The sequence below is a fragment of the Mycena indigotica genome (assembly GCF_014461135.1).
Source record: "Mycena indigotica strain 171206Taipei chromosome Unknown Mind.scaff0003, whole genome shotgun sequence".
Classification (NCBI taxonomy): Eukaryota; Fungi; Basidiomycota; class Agaricomycetes; order Agaricales; family Mycenaceae; genus Mycena; species Mycena indigotica.
In genome coordinates, this window is record NW_023503002.1 from 1,699,921 (window position 1) to 1,718,267 (window position 18,347).

The window sequence follows — 18,347 nt, forward strand, 5'->3', positions numbered from 1 at the left end:
CTATGTCTGATTACGCGCATCTGAAAGCGCGTCGTCACGGAGCCCGTATTACTCCTCAGGCTGAGCGCCCCATCCCTGCATTGGTGGGGTAAATGGTTTAAATGGCTTGGGTCTCTTGAAGTTGTTATTCTGTAACGTGTGAAAGATAAAATTGATGGCATCTGTTGTGACCTCGACGGGTTTACTCTTCCTTATACGACTTTGACGTCTTGTCCATCATCGTCGTTGCTCACAGCGAGCTCGACTGCCCACACTCATTAACCCTACACTCCTTCCCAACAAACTTATTGCGTCAATGCTTCGTGCAAACCATCACCGTCTTGCTCGCGATTTATCTGACTTGTTTCCCTTCGCCGACCCTTCAAAGCCAAGTAGTCCACCTGCAGGTGGAGACGGTGGGAATAAGAGCAATAGCGGTGAGCTCTATTGGCCGCATCCTCGAGCTCTGTACTTAGTCATATTAATTGCAGCTCCTCCCCAACAACCCAGTTCATCACCCCCCGCCCCAAGCTCCACTCCTTCCAAGGGCAATAACAATAATGATGGGAAAGAGCAGAACAACAATCAGAGTTCAAGCCCTCCGCGCTCGACGACAACATCGACCCCAGAACCAGCATCAAAGACGTCTAATTTGACGCAGTCGACTTCGACTCCCCCACCCTCGTCGGCGTTGCCATCTAGCACCTCTCTTAAGCCTTCTAGCACCTCCAAGACGACTCCCATTGTGGCTGGAAATAATGTTTGTGTTGTGCTTGACTGTTTACGGTACCCCTGACCATCCTTCCAGGTCAAGTCCCAAACCGACAGATTCTCAACTCCCGTCGGCGACCTGGGAAGCATGACCACTGCTCCTGGAATATCCGAATCCCCTTCGTCTAACCCAGTCGGCGCTTCCGGGGACATCAACGTTGGTGCTGTCATCGGTGGTGTTGCTGGCGGTATTGCCGCTGTTGCATTGATATTCTTCGTCTGCATGTTCTTCATCGTGTGTTCTGTCCCCTTTTTTTTCTTCTTTCTGACTCGTTTCTAGCGCCGAAGACGCAACAACAACAGCGACGAGTTTGACCCCGTCTCATTCCGCAAATCGGCTTCAATGATGAACGAAACTTCTGACCCGTTCAACCCTCGTCCTCCGACCATGATTGAGCGCAAACTTACTGGCCATAATGTTGCCCCATCGGTGTCCAGTTTCCAAGGAGCTAACATGGCTGGCGCTGGTGCTTACAGCGGGCACGGTTCAGACGAAGGACATCAATATGACGTATATCAGCAACAGCCCTACCAAGCCCACCAGCCGATCCAACCTCGTCAGCAGTACACCTATGGTCAAACTTACGATAACGGTGCCTACGGACCAGAAGGCTCTGACCACGGCCATGATGTGGAATATAATGGTCCTTATAGTTCTGAGCCTCATGCTCAAGACATTTACGCTGCCGAGGCGTATGCCTACCCCCACGATGATCAAGTCGTTGTCAGTCCTGGCATGCACTCACAGGAAATGGGCCACTACAACCACCAGCAACAGCAGCATGACGCTTATGGCGGAATGTAATCACAGGCAACTTGATTTTGATTCCGGCCCGGTGTCGCTTCTCTGCTGGCCTGGCTCTGCCAGCAAGTTCTTTCAATTATACCTCCTTAACCCACCCCGATTGAACATATGCTGGATCCGGTTATGCAGTGTTGTTTCACACCCCCCAGACTGTTCACAAATACCCTTAATTTTCTCGACACTGTCCTGTTCATCTACTTCTTGTTGTTTTCATCTTCCCCCCACCCTGCCACACCTAAACTGTACGGATATGCGCTCTTGTAACCGTGGAGCGACAGCCACGAACTTGTCAATCTATGCATGTTCTTACCTCTGCTTCTGTTAGGTCTGAGTCAAAAGTTCAAAATGACGGAGCATCCGATGGTCAGTAAGCGCTCGTAAGCTGTCATAATTGATGTTTTCAGGTGGTGGACGAGTCAGCGGCAGAAATCAACTTGGGAGAACAGCGAGCTGCGCGACCGAAAATCGTCATCTGCCGGCTCCGTCAAGATCGAGGTATCCACTCGAGTCTATGTTTTGCCACTCTGCAAATGTTTAAAAGGCGCAGAACTTCACACTCTAACATCTTGACTGCAATGACCTCCCGCTCCAGCTCTACTGCCTCGCTTATCTCCCAGACCACAGCGTCTTCTCATCCCAAATCTGAGCCCAAAGACTTTGGTGCCGCATTCAGCTCTCTCCAGTCGATATATGGCTTTGGAGGGACAACACCAAGCCCTGTGCCAAAGTCGACCAAAGGCCGTGGTGATCAGCCTCGGTTCGCTGGTCCTGCCACCACACTAAAAGGCGAGGTCACAGAAGCCAAGCCAAAGGAAACGACAAAAGACTACGGCGGTGCACTTGCCGAGCTCCAGTCGTCATTCAGCTTGAATGGGAGTGCCCCTACCACTATCCCTTCCAACTCCAAGTCGGAACCCGCAATTAAGTCGTTATTCACTAGACTTGTTCGTCCCTCTTCGAAACCCACAAAACAACAACCCAAGGATGCGGAGCACATCTCATGAGTCAGTTTTTCGACTACTCGGTACTCGTTCGTTTGGATTGTCATAACAGACAGGATTGTACCAGATCCGAAATGCTCGTTGTCCTGTAGATTACTAATGTCTGCTTTTTGAATTCGTTGTCCTACGTGTAAAAAAAACTACTAGGTATCGGCTATGGATCATGTTCTGTTGCTTCCTCTGAACTCTCTTCTGAACTTGCACCCTCGGTTTCTTCTTCCTCCTCTTCTCCACTCTCTTCACTCTCTGTTTCCTCAGATTCATCATTTTCGTAAAATTTGTCCAGATCCGTCCATTGGGGCTTTGACGCTGAGGTTGGGGTCGAGGACGACGGAACTTCCCGAGTAACACCATGTTTTGTTTGACGGGTAGCCGGAGAATTGAAGACAGGAAGTGGTGCAGGTGGCGGCTTGTCGTCCACCGTATCACGTAGAGAAGATTCGACGCCTCGCTCTAGCCAATCAGGGAGATGCTCGTCGCTTCGCATTGGTTTATGGGTGATCAAGGTTAACGAGCCAAGGTGTGCATTGGGAACTGTTTGGCCGTGATTGAAAATTCAGTGAAAGCATAAACTCGACGGACCTGTGTCATCAGTCGCATCATCGACAACAGCAACCTTTCCTTGGAACAAAATAACGCGTGCCTGCTCTCTTCGCAGAACAACACCTCCACGAGTCTCGAAAGCGGAGTCCCTCGCGACCACAGACTCGGGAAGGCCCAGTCCAGCGAGAAGACTGACTATCATTCGTGTGCGGTCCCGGACATCATAATTGAGATCGTATTTGGCCAGAGAGAAGACATAGCCACCAACAAGCGATAGCCTTTCGTCGGTCGGACACAGGACGAGCAATTTCGCGGCAAGTGTGACGATCTGGAGTTTGACGATGGGAAGTTCGGTAGCAAAACCCTTGGCACATTTACGGAGTACATCAGGCGCCCAATCAACAATGCCTGAGATCCCAGCGCCTGGTTGCCCGCTTTCAGAGTACTGGCCAACGAGCCAAATAACACAGGCACGTGCTTGGGAATGTCGAATGTCTTCGACGCGACGGGCGAGATTGGATATTATATCGAGGGGCAAGCCAGATGTTGAGTTGGTTAAATGGGATTGTACGAGATGCTTCAGAACCAGCACCGCGCTGCTGACAACAGCGTCTATATGCGTCGTCAGTGAATTAGCACATCAAGGTTAGTGAACTTTCCTCGCGGATTATTAAGCATGGTGATGAGGGCAGTTAGACATTGGGGTGTACTGTCTGGGTTTTCTTGCGCGCATTTACCCACAGCACGGATGGCTGCTCTGACGACCTCATCATCAGGGTCGTCGGCATAGTCCTGAAACCTTGAGACGAGCAGCATTAAGATGAAGGACGTAACAAACAATGAACTCGCGCAGAATCGATTGGTATGTTTCCTGGGTTGCAACAATGAGAAGAAGCTTTATTTTGTCCTGTTTGACACGCCCCAGATCATCCGTTCGAACCAGAAATTGGAGATAATGGGGAGCAAAAAGAGCCTGTTGGGTGAGTGCGTTTTGTGCGATGCAAGGTAAAAGGAAAACTTACTGGTCGAACACGAGCCAGGGCGAACAGATACCCAAGGACAACACGCTCAATTTCCCTCGACGTGTGCAAAAGCCTAAGAAGGGGTTGTACCACCCGAGGGTGATACGAAGGGGGAGAAGCATAATAAAACACTCTTGTGACAGCAAGTACGACCTAGCCCAGATTAAGCAGTGAGACAGTGACGGAAATGGAGGAGCAGACCGCGGCATTCCTGCTTTGAAAGAGCGGTTCAGCAGAAGTAAGAAGGAGTTTGATGTCAACGTCTATCTCGTCTTCGTTCGGCCGTGTTAACATGGTCCTGGCGTAGCGCAAAAGGAGATTTAGAAGGCTGATCTGACCCCATTCGTCAACGTCGACGAGCATTCGGCAGAGACGTCGATATTGCTGGTGTAGCATGTCCAATCGCGTAGGAATGACTGCCTCGAATGCGACTGCGACGCTTCCGATGGACAATGGAGAGCGATCGCGGAGAAGGGTAGAGATGATCTCAATTAATGCAGTAACATGTGATGAATCTAGCCTACCAGTATCATCAAGACAGACCACCGAGTTGAAGCAGCTACTCACTCGTTGCATTTGGGAATGGCCAGAGCTGCTGCCTTGCGCACGTAAGGGCTCATATCTGCCGCACATTTCTTGATGGCGAGGATGACAATACTTCCAATCATTGGAACCTTGATTCCGCTCAGCACTCGGAGTGCCATAGCTCGAATGAGAGGATTGCTGTCTGTCAAGTCCTTTTGAAAGGTGTTTATTGACAGTAACGCAAGATCTGGCTCCTGCTCCGCGTATCTTAACAAATAAATGTAGACCAGTTTGCGGATTTCGAGGTTTTGGGAAGCGACATTCTTGACCACTTGAGCAAAATACTCTGACACGTTCCGACCTTTGGAAATAAGCTATTTGACTTGAGCATTGACCTGCAGTCACAATAGCAATGTATTCTCACCGCGATTAACCGCTTCATGGCATCCAACTTTTCTCGGTCGCTGGAGGAATCTAGCTGCTTGCGAATATTCTTGCCCTTATCATCGGGCTCAAGGTAAAGGGACGAGCCACGCGTAATAGAGAGATCACGTGTATGCTCTGAGAAGGACTCGTGCAGACGCATCCCCAGACGAGATGCATTCTCGGAGATTGTGTTGAGGTAAACTGCGGACATGTCATTTCATGTGACCATGCGTGACGGTGACGTCGGGATAAATCGTGTTGATGCGTCGGAGCTTGTCGGAGGATGGATGATGTTTCGATGTTCAGATGTTTCCCGGATCAAATTGCTCTTCAACAGTCCCCAATCCCAAATTATTCCCGAGCTTCGCCAAACTCTGCTACACAAGCTCTCCCCAGTCGCTCAAGGATCAAGTGTAAAGGCTATGTATGCGCCGACCAACGCAGGGAGAAACTAGCCGTCGCATCGATACGACTGGGGAAAATGGACTCTTCAAACTTCTGCAGACACAAGCCCGGACAATGAACTGCCACATTGTCGATCCCTTCAAGTCGGACACAGTAATGTCAATCTAAACTGAATGCTCTGGACCTGGCCGTGTCGCCTTGCTTCTTTCGACCATGACCAAGTTTCTGATAGCCCTCAGCGGATTTTTCGCAACTGTCTTGCAAGTGAGCGGTGCCACTTCAACATGCGTTGGGCAGTCAGAAGCCCGTTCACTTTACCGTGCACATAACCCTGCCACAAGCGATCATCTCTATACTGTCTGTTCAAAAATCGCCACCTGAAGTCAAGTCTTAATTATATCCTTGATCTAGGTTGACCTATCTGAATCCCAAAGGGCTGTGGGCGGCCTAGGTTTCGTAGCAGACGGCATAGCTGCTCTCGTATTCACGACACAAGTTCCTGATAGTGTCAGGCTCCATCGTTTCTATCATCCCGCCAAATGTGTGTGTTCCAGCCTTGAGCATAGTGTTGTTTGCTGACACAATTAGATGATCACTTCTATTCCGTCAATGAAACTGAGGCAGCCAATGCAGTCGCTGGGGGTTACGTCTCTGAAGACGTCCCCGATGTCACTCCGATCTACGTTTATTCTTCGCCTCTCTGCGACACCATGCCCTTTTATCGTTTGGTCATGAAAGACTCGGACCATTTGTATACGGTCAATGCAACAGAGAGAGACATTTCTCAACAGCAAGGATGGACCTTCGAAGGAGTCGCAGGCTATGTCTATGCTCTCGGCGCGACCGTGTCAAGCACTAGTCGTGTTTCATCCGTCAACACGAAAGCACCCTCCGGGTCCTCCTCTTCATTGTCGACACCCAGGAAAAAAACTCCAATCGGCGCAATTGTTGGAGGTACTATTGGCGGAGTTATTGGGCTTATTGTTGTTGTCCTCGCCGCCTTTTGGGGATGTCGAGGCCGGCGAAGACACGACAAATCGAGCAGTCACTACGCAGTAAACCCTCAACTCCAGCATTCAATGACAGGTCCAGTTACATCAGTGACTAGCTTCCACGCCACCTCTCCTGCTCCATCTTCAGCTGGTTTCGCAGGTGTTGGGATCCACCAAGAGCCGGCCACGCTTCCGATTAAACGTCATCCTCGGCCTCCTCCTCCACAAGTACAGCAACACCAAGATAGTGGTGTTCGATACGGAGTTGTGGAATCACCACCTGAATACACAAGGGATTGATGGGTAGTAACCCCTATTTTGGCGACTCGGGCCGAATATTTCTAGTGACAAGATGATGTCTACGTAACGTAACACCAATTGTTTTTTTTTCGAAGGAAGAAACCTTCCACTTAAAATTTGAGTTTTGGTCCTGGGTACAAAAGTGAGTATCGGGAGGACAATATAGTGCAACTTGGTTCTTGTGTGAACAGAAGAACCAAGTTGCACTCACGTCACACAGAATACGCAAATCCGTGGATCCATCAGATCCAACGCTTACACAACCAACTAAATCTCGGAGGCTAAATTTTTTCGTGACAATGGGCGCTCAAATCGGAGTTCAATGAAGCCATGTGTAAAGTATCTGACTCGGGACTTGGGCTCTTTCGGCCATGACCAAGTGTCTGGCGGCTTTCAGCGCCGTTTTTTTCTTCGCTGTAGCTAACGCAGCGGCGGCTAGCTGCTCAGGGCCGTCAGATGCGCAACCATTGTACCGCGATTTCACCGTCTCTGGAAACGATCACCTCTACACTGTATGTCTCAATTGTCGACAAATACTTATGGCACTCAATAAGAGTAGGTTGACCTTCCCGAATCGCAGAGAGCCGTCAATATCCTGGGTTTCGTGTCAGAGGGCATCCGAGCCCTCGTTTTCACCAAACAAGTCGCTGGCAGCGTCAGACTGCATCGCCTGTACACTCCTTTCGAAAGCGCGTTTATTCTTATTCGTCTTGTTGACTATCTCATCCCCCGTAGACGACCATTTCTACACCACAAACCAGACCAACGATGTCACGAAAGCGTTGAGTCTAGGTTATGTTCTGGAAGATGACCCCAGCCAACACACACCCATCTATGTCTATCCAACTCCTTTGTGTGGCGCTGTTCCATTCTACCGCTTGCTCAACCTGGGGGTCGTTAACGAAACTGTCGACCATTTCTACACGGTGAATGAGACCGAGAAGGACACCATTTTGAAGTATGGCTGGGTGCTGGAGAAAATCGAAGGTTACGTTTTCCCATTCGATGCGATCTCTATTACTGCAACATCCGGGATTACCGGGCCGTCTTCTCCGATGATCATGCCGCACAAGGCACCAACCCCTGTTGGGGCTATTGTCGGCGGCACTGTTGGTGGTGTTGTTGGTCTCGCGCTCATCGTCATCGCTGCTCTATACGCCCTGAGGCGGCGCCAGAGAGCCAGGGATACTCGACTTGGCGTCTCTCCCATCGACGTTCAATATTTCCCGTCCATGTCCAATGTCTCCAGCTCTCCTGCGTCATCATTAGCTGGCTCTGGCGCGGAGGCTGCCCCGCTTTCAAGCAAGCGCTACCCTGAAAGAAATCGTCAACCGACCGTGGTTAATCAGCATCATGATAGCGGTGCTCGATATGTGCAGCTCCCACCAGACGAAGAAGAGTTGCCTCCCGGATATACCATGAACTGAAACATAATTTAACTCCACATTCCTTCAAGTGGTTTGGACTAGCTATGCATGTTACCACGTATTCGGCTTTCACGTGTATACCAACTGTAGTGTTAGAGTCTCTGGGAAATGAATATCCATTCGATCGCAAAAAAGACGCAGTTGCAAGTCAACGGTATTTCTACTTGCCGTTATATTTGACGACGAATAACCCTCGCTCAATGGAGTTGATGACGATGTAGCGACTCTTGAAGTACGGATAAACGCTCCACGATCCAGTGAAAGTTGCCTCTCCACCCACGTCGTCGTCCTCCGGATGCACTTGAGAAGGATGAGAATAGGCAGTCTCGCAAAACAAAAGGGTCTAACCATCAAAGAAGGCGATTTCCTTGAATGCGCCACCTGTTGGGTCCTCGACGACGCTGCTGACATTAACAATGCGTAACCCGCTGCCGTAGTTGCTTTCGTATGCCCAGCCGTTGTGGACATAGAGATTATGGTCGATGGACTTGACTGGGGAGCTGTAGTGGCCAGTTAACACAGGCTCTTCCAGGTTCTGAATGTCCCAGATGTAGGTAACTGTGTGTGAATTATTGGCCCAACCTAGGGACGTGTTAGACCCATTCTACGAGTATCAAGGATAGATACCCCGTTGATAAACCTCATCAAGTTCGTCGTCCAACAACAAGTATCGCTGGTCTTGCTCGTCTATAACCCAGCCTTGATGCGAGTAGCTGACGCCATAATACGGCGTCGTCGACACGATTTCGGCGTTGGATGGGTCAGAAATATTGTAGATGGTGAAGGAGTCTTCATTGAAGGCGTAGCAGACATCAGTTCCCACATATTTGGCATGTGGACCAGCATAGGTCAAGCACTGGGCACTAAGAAGATCAGGAAATTATATGGATGTTACCGAAGAGCGAACGTACTCGTGAACATAGCCATCTTGCCCCGCGCATCCAACACCAGTGGGCTTGGTTGGGTCAGAAACATCAACAAATATCAGACCAGCAGCACAGGAGCTAGCGTATGACTGAATAGAGCACCGAAGGAAGTCATTAATACTTACTGATTGCGAGGAATTGATCCAACAGCCATAATAAGGTTCTTGCTCTCATGCGCAACGATGTTGTGTGATGGACCAAGCGGCAGTCCGTCGTAGTGTGCCGCCATGTCAACATCCAAACGGAACTCTCGTGGTTCCGCGGCAAGCGACACATCGAGAAGCTACATGGTTAGGGTTAGCAAGTCCTATCATAGATAACGATTCTGAGTAGATACCTTCGTTAAGTCAAAGACCTGAATGCCATGGCCCATAGCCTCACTTCCGATGTAAGCATGGTCTCCGATGACTTTGATGTCCCTCCAGACACTCGTATGTGTCTGCGTGGCCAATCTGCCTAGATACACAGCCTGGCCACTTGGTAGGATTTCCACAAATGCAGTTCCGTCCGTTTGACCGACTAGCGCAAACTCGCGGCTATGTGAAGACCAGCCCCAGATATCGTTGCCAAATTCCGTTTTGCTTCCGAGTTCAGCATGGGGGGTGAAAGAATATAAATCCAGATTGTTACAAGAGAAAGTGTTGCCCTCTTCAGTGCCCGCGTAGCCGTTTACACACGGGGTAAACTCGTCAATGGCGTGGATATTGAGGTACGCTCCAGCGTCCTTGTCAGCTTGCATTTGGGCCACAGAATCGGCCAAGAGACTCATCATGAGCCCATGGACTTCCCCAGAAGTGTAGGCATCAGGGTGAGCAAGTGGGATGTGGACAAAGGGCGCTTCTTCACCACGAGGAAAGACGCGCTGATTAGCGGCGAGCGGTAACAACGAGACGAGGGATAACAAAGCAATGTGCGCCATGGTGGCCAGAATCAAGACGCGATAAGGTGCAACATTTACGTGGGAGAAATTGAGTGCCTCGGTCCGGAATTCCCGATCGTGTTATCTTTGCTTATCTAAAGAAACCCAGCAGATAAATTAGGACACCAGTTTTCTCCTTCGTTCTCCTACTTGCCAAATGACGTCCTTCAACTCTTGTACCACGTCTCCACCAGGACCCCATTTCTCTGTGGGAGAATCTTCCGCCTGTGCCTGTTCTCTATGTGCTTTGGCCAACTTTATCCGCTCTTCTCGTGTCAACTTCGACCGTTCACGCGTGTAGGTCCCAACTTCTGCCAAGCTCTCAAAAACTTGCTCGACCCCTGGCCGTTCAAGGGGTATCGTAAATGTTTCGGCTGGAGGCTCCGGCGCATCTGGTTCGATGACCACGGTATGGACCACTGGTGGGTCATCATCACCGGATTCAGGCTTGTCTGACTCGTCTGCCTCATCACTAGCATCAAGCGCTAAACCAGGCATCCCCTCTTCTTCAGACTCTGTCGGGTCAAGCGGGGGCGGTCTGGGGGCTACTATATCCATTAGGCGGTCTCTTCCGCGCTCGCATTCCCGCAAAGCCAGACCTAGTTCACGTCGCAGTCTTTCGTAAGCTTGCAACGCTCTAGGTTCAGCTTGTCCAGATGAAGTCGCCTCTGCGCTGAGCTTAGAAAGAGAGAATGTGCGTGATCGCTTTCGATGAAGGGGTTGTTGTACGTTGTCTTCGTCGCGTATCGCTGCTACACAGTCTGCCAACTGTTCTCGAGCGTCATCCAACGCTGCCGAGATTGCATCCACGTGAGCAGCAAACCGCGTTAATTGGGAAGGAACTGGTGCAAATGAGGAGAACATGGAGGAAGTGGCTTGGCGAAGTGCGGGAGCTATATCCTGTGACGATTCGGATTCAGGGTGACAGAGAGCTGCTTCTTGGAGTTGAGCCTCTTCCAACGCCTCTGTCAAACGAGAGGCCGTGTCGACAAAAGTACTCGTCAGCAAGGCTATAACGGAGCGGACGTCTTCCCAGTAACCTTCATCGTCTTCATCCCCAAACCTGAGTGCTAAGAGATGAGAGCATGCGTAACGTTTTGATGCCAATGCTCCGTCCAATGCATGATAAAGCGCTGAGAGACCAAGTGGATTACGCATGGTCTGCATGGTGGTGAAACGCGATGCGTGTGAAATAGTGGACGATCCCGTGAGTGGGGTTCGAGGAGGTGTCAACTTGAACACATCCATGCCGGATAACCGCCGTCTGCGATGAAGTTCTAGAGCTGCGATGCCAAAGGGCTGGTGTTGTTCAGCACCCTCTTCTACAACATTGACCAGAGTTGAAGTAGCTGGGGGGGTGTTTGGAGCACTGTAGCTCTTGTGCGTAGACTGCGACGTGAACAGAAGAGATAAGTCAGAACGACGTTTGTCCCGAGTCTTCAAAGCTGGAGATCCATAGAGGCTGCTATATGACCCATTCCATGTTGTACGCTTAGATTCTGAATGGGTAGCCGTTTCGGGAGGGGGAGGAGAATGTCGTGGTGATGGTGGGGCATACATTTCAGATAGCTGAGCCAGCTCGACTGGGGCGGTTAGCGCAGATAGAAGATGGCGAACATTGTCGCATTGGGTTTGGGTCGTATGCAGGGATGAATGAATAGCAAGGCGAACAGATGAGACCGGAGAAGGAGGACTACATGATCTAAATTAGCGAGTTTGAGGGTGCAGATAGATGATACCCGCACCTCTCTTCCTCTTTCTCCAAAAGCGTGAGGGTATTTTGGACAACAGAATCCCATAAGTCGTTCGCAGTTATTAATTCGGACAGAGCCGCCATAGTCTAAAGCTAATGAGACCAGTCGAGAAGGAGGTGGAGTAAGCGTACCGCTGCCATGTCGGGTTTGGCATTATCTGAGTGAGTGTATAGGTGTAATGTGCCGCCCACTATGAACAAGAAAGCGAGCAAGTATGTTCCAGTAGCAAAGAATACGGCTGCAAAGAAGAATATAAGGGACATTAAAGAGTAGTCAATGGGCTCCGGATGAGGTGGGTTGTCGAGCTTTAGTTTTCCGGGAGGTGCAGGAGACCCAGACCGACGCCGCGAGTTGCCTGTGGGGAAAGATGTTTCGAGCAGGGACGACGATATGACGTCGTATTTGAACCGCTCAGCAAAAACAAGTGATTCTTGTGGTTGCGGGAAGAGGGCTTGAAGCATCTAGAAAGTAGAATTAACTGCGTTGACAAGTATAGAATGAACAAGGCAAGCCGCACAGTGACGAACTGAACAAGCATAACAGGTCTCCATTCCTCCTCCTCGTCAAATTCACAATATTCTGCGTCGAAATCGTGAGTGAGCTCAGGCAACGAGCCTGGCATTAGTTCTGGGGGTTCCCCCGCGGCTGAATATAAACTTGAGACCAGCTAGGAAAAATGCGGGTGCGAGGGAGATACCTCGTAAGTATTGTTCAAGGGGGTGGTCGTCAAATAATGGTTGTGCCATGGGGGTGAAGGAGAGAGAGCTCAGAAAACAAACAGAAAGAGGAAAAAGAGAGAGAGAGCTGGGTAACCAACTCAACTCGTGACATGGTGGACCGAGAAGATTATTGTACCTCTCAATAGAATCAGCTGCACAAGCAAGCATTATATTCAGCTATACTACTACCACGTATAACCAGCTTGTGAAACAGAGGAGTTTCCAGCACACAAAATGTTTATAACTTCTAAGCATGGCAACACCAGGTTGGCATCAAACGTCGGAGTTCTCTCCATGTGACAGGCAAGTGCTCTTCTCCTCCTCCCAGTACTATCTCCCTCTTCATCGAGGTCCACACTCTTTTACGCCCCCATTCGTTCCGAAAAATGAGCCATATCAGGCCTCGTGGCCATATACGCCACGCGAACAGAGCTGCTGGCTTTCCAAACTTTGGTTTTGATTTCCCGCCGTTTGGCTGTACGCCTTGCCTTGTTGTACCCAAATTCTGCTGTGCTGATTTTTTTTAAATTAGCCCACGAGTCCAGCTCGTCTGTACCTGGAAATTCGATTTCATCCAGTCTTCCTGTCAGTTCGTCTGTCGGACCGGCTTCGTCGTCAATCAGCCCCTCGTCAACTCCGACTCCATCGTCAACCGTTGCTCCACCCTCTTCCTCAACAACCTCAACTACCACCTCTCCTATCCCTGTCGTCCGTCTTTAGGTTATTACTAGAACGTATCAGCTCACTTTTTTCAGTCGACTACATACACTGGTTCGGCTCTTCACAACAACTTGACCAAGATTGTAACGCAGACCAACATTGCCACCGCCAAACAGGCAGTTGCGTCTAGCTCGTCCAGTAGTGTACCGGCTCCCACCAATGCTCTTGTCGCACCGGTCCTTGGAGGTGTCGCGGGTGGCATAGTTGGCCTAGCTCTGCTTATTTTCTTGATTACTTTCTGCATTGTGCGTTTGATCCACTTGGTCCTAAACATAAATCATTAACCTTTCCTTAGCGTCGCCGCCGCAAGGATGATGAGGCTATCAACTTCGATCCTGGAGCCTTCCGTCGCTCAGCAATGCTCCTTTCTGATCCTCCTACCCATCAGGACACTATTGCGCGCGGTTTCAACCCGCCAGCCATGGTCGAAACCCATCCCACCTACATGACCCAACACAACTACGATCATTCGCCTGGTGCCACCCCCAACTCTAGCAATCCTCTTGTGTTCGAGGCCCCGTTCTCCCCTATCTCACCTGGAACCGCGACTACGCCAATCGCTCCCTATGACCATGCAGCAACTGGTGCTCCCCCTGCTTTAACTCGAAACTTGTCGGCTGCATCATCTAATTCGATGCACGGTCCAACCCAGTATGCGCAATATCCGGCTCTCACCAACCATGGCCAAACAGGACAGTTGGCACCCCAGTATGTGGATATGGAGAGGACCAGCGTCACTCCTTTCCAAGCCGCTCAATATGCTGAGATTTCGAAACAACTCCGAACCGAAGTACCCAAGGGTCTTGACACTCCCGCTGTAGAGGAATTTGTCAACACAATGCCCATGACCCCAACCAAGAACGCAGAACTTCCTCCCATCCCTCAAGATCCATTCAGTGATGACAACGAGCAGGAAGTTACTCTTCCGACGGTGCAAAACCTCTCGTTCCCAGCCCCTCCTTCGCCCGTTGCCACCAGTGCCTCGCGCTACCGCATCGACTCAATGCCCCCCAGCCTTCCGGAAATTATCGTTCAATCACGCGTTTCAGTTGGCTTTTCTGAGAATGGAGACGCTTCCTCTGTGACCGGTTTCCCGTCTGGACAAACTGTCCTGATGAAAGGCGCAGACACCCCTTTGAGTGGGCGATTCCCGGTGACCCCGAGCCCTTTGGCCAGCAGCTTTACCGTCGCCACTCCTCCTGCAGCCCAAACCACCTTCCCCGCGCGTGCTGCTACCAAAGCGCGGCCTGACACTGTTTATGACCCCGAAGATGCCTACGGTGGCATTTGAGTAGTCGATATTTCTTCCTTTTCACTTGTGCGATGCGGACTGGTCTTCTGTGTCGCGTTCCATACTCAGTACGTGACTCGTAAATAATCCAAGAGCGAGCAGGCCAACGTTGCTATACCCTTTCTCTTTCTACGATAATTGAAGAAGAACGCCAACTGTTGTTTTTTTTAGAACTGTCTGATTCCTGTGTCGTTCAACAGCCATCATGGCGCCTGAGCGGCCGCTGGTCGTCGAATCACCGACGAGAAATGGTGTCACGAGTAGGGGTGTGTCCCTTTGACCCATGTTTGAGCACTCTCCTCCAGGCGAATATCAGACTGGCCGCCCCCAAACGACTATGTCCGTTCCTTTCAATCGACGAATTCTATCTGCCACGACTTTCGGGGTTTTGGGTTGTGCATTTGGGCTCGGGCTTGCCACGTCATGGGTTTGGAATGGCCAGTCTCAACGCTACTCTCCTGAATGTGTCGCGCATTTTGATGCACCACGACCATTGTTTGACCTCGAGGCTGCCCCAGTAGTGGTCACCATTACCAAAACGGTCCAGGCCTCCCAGCCGGTTCCGACACCCGAGCCGCCAGAATTATTGCTAAAGGGGCGTCCTACGGCAGCATTCAAAGGTCTCTGTCTAACTCCCTATCTAATCAAGTGACTGATCCTCGCATCCAAGATAACTTACTTCCCAACGTTCAATACGTAACCACCTTCCCAGGTTCAGGTTGGAGTGCGTATACCAATAGATCATTATTGTCACCGACTGAAACTTTTGGAGCTAACGATGTGCTCTTATATGTCTGTGCGCTGTCTAGAGCCAGAGACTTACTTGACCGCGGCATTTATAGATGAACCTTCTCTACCTCGCTCTTATTACTGAGCGAGTGGCTGTAATCCCGTACTTCACCCCCACCCATGTTGGGGGCAGCGCGCCAACAATCGGCTTTGGCGAAATCTTTGACATTCCGCGTCTGGAGAAAGCATTAGGGACGCGTATCCTGGAGTGGCACCAGGTCAAGGTGTGTTAAATGGGTTTTGACTCGTGTGCCTTGGACACAAATGGTTTATAGGACCCTCAAAGCGAGACCATCGACACTATGGGCTGCTGGAGCGTTTGGAAGGGCGTTCAAAGTTTCAACACCGAGTCTCATTTTACGAGTGCGACGATGCGGCTGAAACTGGGTGGGTAAAGTTGAAGGAAACGGTTATCGATCGAGTGGCTCATTGCATGACTAGATGTCTCGTATACCACAGCTCCCCGATGGATAAAGTTGGAGCCTGGCAACGATGGCGATCCACATGCATCATTTTGGGCTCTAGCAGCACTTGCTTTCCCTGAGACACGGTCAGAAAACCTGCAGAGCCCAGCACTCTCTCCCATCAACAAAGCTGCTCTTGCTCCCGACGAACACCTACTCTGCTACGACTATCTCTATTATGTTGGCGCAACCAACGTACGTGACCCTCACCAAGCCAGGCTTTCTGGGTTTACTTAGACATATATTCTAGACATACGAATGGGAAGCAGATTACAGCCCCGCTTGGAGATTTGTTGGGCGGCACATGCATTGGACGCCAGAAATTATGAAGCTTGCTGACCAATATGTGCGAGACGCTCTAACTGTGGCTCCGTACGAGCCAACCCCACCGGTACATCGTCCCTCTTTAATCTGAATCCTTCTAGTGCTGATTACGGATGGCGGCAGTACATATCAGTCCACGTCCGACACGGCGACTTTGCTGGTTGGTGTGAAGTCGTTCTCAAGGAATGTTTCGCACCACTCTCTGCTATCGCTCGACGGGTAGAAGAAGTGCAAGACGAGATCTGGGAAAAGGAGCGCTTGATCGTGGACCGCGTCATTGTTACGAGCGATGAACCTAATCATGAATGGTGGGAGGAGGTAAACGAGCTTGGATGGGCTCGACCTGATCATTCTCAAACAATTGCGCGCTACGGAGCTTGGTAATTAATCCTTGGTCTTTTTCTGTCTGTTGCGGTTGATCACAGGCAAAAATAGGCATCCGATTCTCATTGACGCAGCGATTCAATCGGGAGCGACGGGTTTTGTAGGCACAGATAGGTCAACAGTATCGACCCTGGCCCGCAAACGGGTAGCAGCATGGAATAATGGCCCTGTGAGAACAGTTCGTTGGGGCTCAGCTGGTTTGTGCCAGGCAAAACCAATCAATCGTGCTAACTGACCATTTTAGGCGCGGACGATCATTAATAATTATAATTATAGTAGTGTAGTAGTACAAACAAATCCTAAAAGTATACCCCCACCCAGCCCCTCGACTTGATACTGATTTCGTCCTTGCCTTGCTGATCCCCATACCAATGAGTCCATTTTTTGTCCTCTGTGTCGTCGCTATCGAACCGTTGAAGATTCGTGGCGGTATAGGATTTCGATGAGAGCTCAAGACGCCCACGGTAATTTGCGTCTTTATAGGTGAGGTACATGTCCGCATTCATTGAGGACATGTGAACATTGCTCATTGGGCGGTGCACGTGCTCATGGTCCACGTAAAAAATGTCGCTGCGGCCAGAGCCACTGGTTGTCCTGAGACTGACCGCTTCAGGTGTGGCAGGGTCTTCTGCAGAAGCTGGGTGAACGCGAATGTTCATGATACCCGCGCCACGTTGAGTGGTGACTTTGGTGGCGCCGTCAAGCGCAACATCGCCAACGATCCAGCCCTGGAAAACCTCCAGGGCCATGTTATTGGCGCGGATGTTGTTGTGTGGAATGATCATATTGGTGCTGTGTGGCGTGTAAAGGGTCACGAAGAAGTCTTCAAGGTGGATGAAAGAGTTGGGGTCGAACTGGACATGGGTTAGAGCGTGGGCCCCAACACGCAACTTTTTGAGTGTCGGAGGGACAAATATTCGCATATCATAGCGGATGCAGGCATTGGCAGTAGGATGGGCAGTGACCAGGAGCATATGGCTGTCTTTAATGGCCCCGTCTTGGTCTGGGGCGTGCTCTAGAATAACTTCATCGAGCAACTTCTTGTCGCTTGCGCGGAGAGTCAAGTCATACTTGATCTTGGTCGAAGTCGGCGCGCCTTCCAGCAAAAGAATTGTCCCGACACAACCACCACGGACATCCATGCCGTGGTCATTGTTCAAGCCCATAGGAACTTGAAACGTGGTTGGTTGAGCCGAGTAGATATATTCGGCGTCAACACAACCCAGAGAAGTGCTGAACACGGGCATATGCTCAAGACCAGTTGGGGTAGGCTAAAGTGACGCGTCAGTCCGAGTGGTCAAGGAGAGTGGAAGCGCAGCACTGTAACAGCCCAGAGGATGAGCTTAACGGCGTTCCAAACGGCCAAGATAGCGATGACAATTCCAAGGGCTTTCCAGAACAAGGTACAGCTAGCAAAGGCGGTTTCAATGCAAGGTCATAGATCAATATGACCACGCACTCCATGCCACAACAAACACAACATCCAGTCTTTCGACGCGTCGGCCTTGGAACGCCGATTTCTGTGTCGAGCAAGCGGATGCCTTCGGAGTTCTGACCTTCAGCATCTTGGTAGTTGACTGGGTAAGACGGCGGCGCCGAAAGAGCGACTCGACCATCCTCTTCCGTCGCAACTTTACTATCTGTGTGCGTTGGCTTGTCAACAAAAAAAAAAATGAAGACAAATTTGGAACCAACAGTTATCCATGTTTTCCTTGAGCTTGAGGGCAACCATGACGCTTGCGAACAGGCCCGTAAAGGTGAGGCCCCGCGGCGCCATATTGAGTGGGAGGAGGAGGAAAGAAGTGATGTGGTCTGGCCATCACCGACCAGGTACCCGCAATTGTTTCTCACACTCGGTCAA

The 18,347-nt window shown here is 50.5% G+C and overlaps 8 protein-coding genes across 8 annotated transcripts; 4 read left to right on the forward strand and 4 right to left on the reverse strand.

Annotated features, from left to right (window-relative positions):
• Window positions 1-295: 295 nt before the first annotated feature.
• On the forward strand, window positions 296-1,555 carry MIND_00325300 (uncharacterized protein; the record flags this gene model as incomplete). The annotated part of the gene is made up of 4 exons (XM_037360109.1): window positions 296-416; window positions 471-739; window positions 788-985; window positions 1,031-1,555. The coding sequence occupies 4 exons, from the start codon at window positions 296-298 to the stop codon at window positions 1,553-1,555; spliced, it is 1,113 nt and encodes a 370-aa protein (XP_037222994.1).
• Window positions 1,556-2,710: 1,155 nt separating this feature from the next.
• On the reverse strand, window positions 2,711-5,283 carry MIND_00325400 (AP complex subunit beta; the record flags this gene model as incomplete). The annotated part of the gene is made up of 8 exons (XM_037360110.1): window positions 2,711-3,090; window positions 3,139-3,698; window positions 3,755-3,891; window positions 3,938-4,072; window positions 4,122-4,274; window positions 4,323-4,641; window positions 4,689-5,020; window positions 5,071-5,283. The coding sequence occupies 8 exons, from the start codon at window positions 5,281-5,283 to the stop codon at window positions 2,711-2,713; spliced, it is 2,229 nt and encodes a 742-aa protein (XP_037222995.1).
• A 407-nt stretch (window positions 5,284-5,690) lies between these two features.
• On the forward strand, window positions 5,691-6,769 carry MIND_00325500 (uncharacterized protein; the record flags this gene model as incomplete). The annotated part of the gene is made up of 3 exons (XM_037360111.1): window positions 5,691-5,834; window positions 5,889-6,018; window positions 6,066-6,769. 3 exons carry the CDS (start codon window positions 5,691-5,693, stop codon window positions 6,767-6,769), a joined length of 978 nt encoding a protein of 325 aa, XP_037222996.1.
• Window positions 6,770-7,140: 371 nt separating this feature from the next.
• MIND_00325600 (uncharacterized protein) lies at window positions 7,141-8,196 on the forward strand (the record flags this gene model as incomplete). Its single annotated transcript, XM_037360112.1, has 3 exons — window positions 7,141-7,281; window positions 7,329-7,458; window positions 7,505-8,196. The coding sequence occupies 3 exons, from the start codon at window positions 7,141-7,143 to the stop codon at window positions 8,194-8,196; spliced, it is 963 nt and encodes a 320-aa protein (XP_037222997.1).
• A 160-nt stretch (window positions 8,197-8,356) lies between these two features.
• MIND_00325700 (uncharacterized protein) lies at window positions 8,357-10,041 on the reverse strand (the record flags this gene model as incomplete). The annotated part of the gene is made up of 6 exons (XM_037360113.1): window positions 8,357-8,496; window positions 8,545-8,778; window positions 8,824-9,059; window positions 9,108-9,200; window positions 9,248-9,405; window positions 9,460-10,041. The coding sequence occupies 6 exons, from the start codon at window positions 10,039-10,041 to the stop codon at window positions 8,357-8,359; spliced, it is 1,443 nt and encodes a 480-aa protein (XP_037222998.1).
• Window positions 10,042-10,158: 117 nt separating this feature from the next.
• MIND_00325800 (uncharacterized protein) lies at window positions 10,159-12,541 on the reverse strand (the record flags this gene model as incomplete). The annotated part of the gene is made up of 5 exons (XM_037360114.1): window positions 10,159-11,734; window positions 11,787-11,881; window positions 11,927-12,256; window positions 12,313-12,440; window positions 12,493-12,541. The coding sequence occupies 5 exons, from the start codon at window positions 12,539-12,541 to the stop codon at window positions 10,159-10,161; spliced, it is 2,178 nt and encodes a 725-aa protein (XP_037222999.1).
• A 2,267-nt stretch (window positions 12,542-14,808) lies between these two features.
• On the forward strand, window positions 14,809-16,747 carry MIND_00325900 (uncharacterized protein; the record flags this gene model as incomplete). The annotated part of the gene is made up of 10 exons (XM_037360115.1): window positions 14,809-15,145; window positions 15,196-15,249; window positions 15,298-15,317; window positions 15,368-15,538; window positions 15,590-15,701; window positions 15,756-15,973; window positions 16,029-16,150; window positions 16,204-16,482; window positions 16,538-16,683; window positions 16,731-16,747. 10 exons carry the CDS (start codon window positions 14,809-14,811, stop codon window positions 16,745-16,747), a joined length of 1,476 nt encoding a protein of 491 aa, XP_037223000.1.
• A 38-nt stretch (window positions 16,748-16,785) lies between these two features.
• On the reverse strand, window positions 16,786-18,263 carry MIND_00326000 (uncharacterized protein; the record flags this gene model as incomplete). The annotated part of the gene is made up of 4 exons (XM_037360116.1): window positions 16,786-17,757; window positions 17,808-17,895; window positions 17,946-18,126; window positions 18,182-18,263. The coding sequence occupies 4 exons, from the start codon at window positions 18,261-18,263 to the stop codon at window positions 16,786-16,788; spliced, it is 1,323 nt and encodes a 440-aa protein (XP_037223001.1).
• Between the last annotated feature and the right edge of the window lie 84 nt (window positions 18,264-18,347).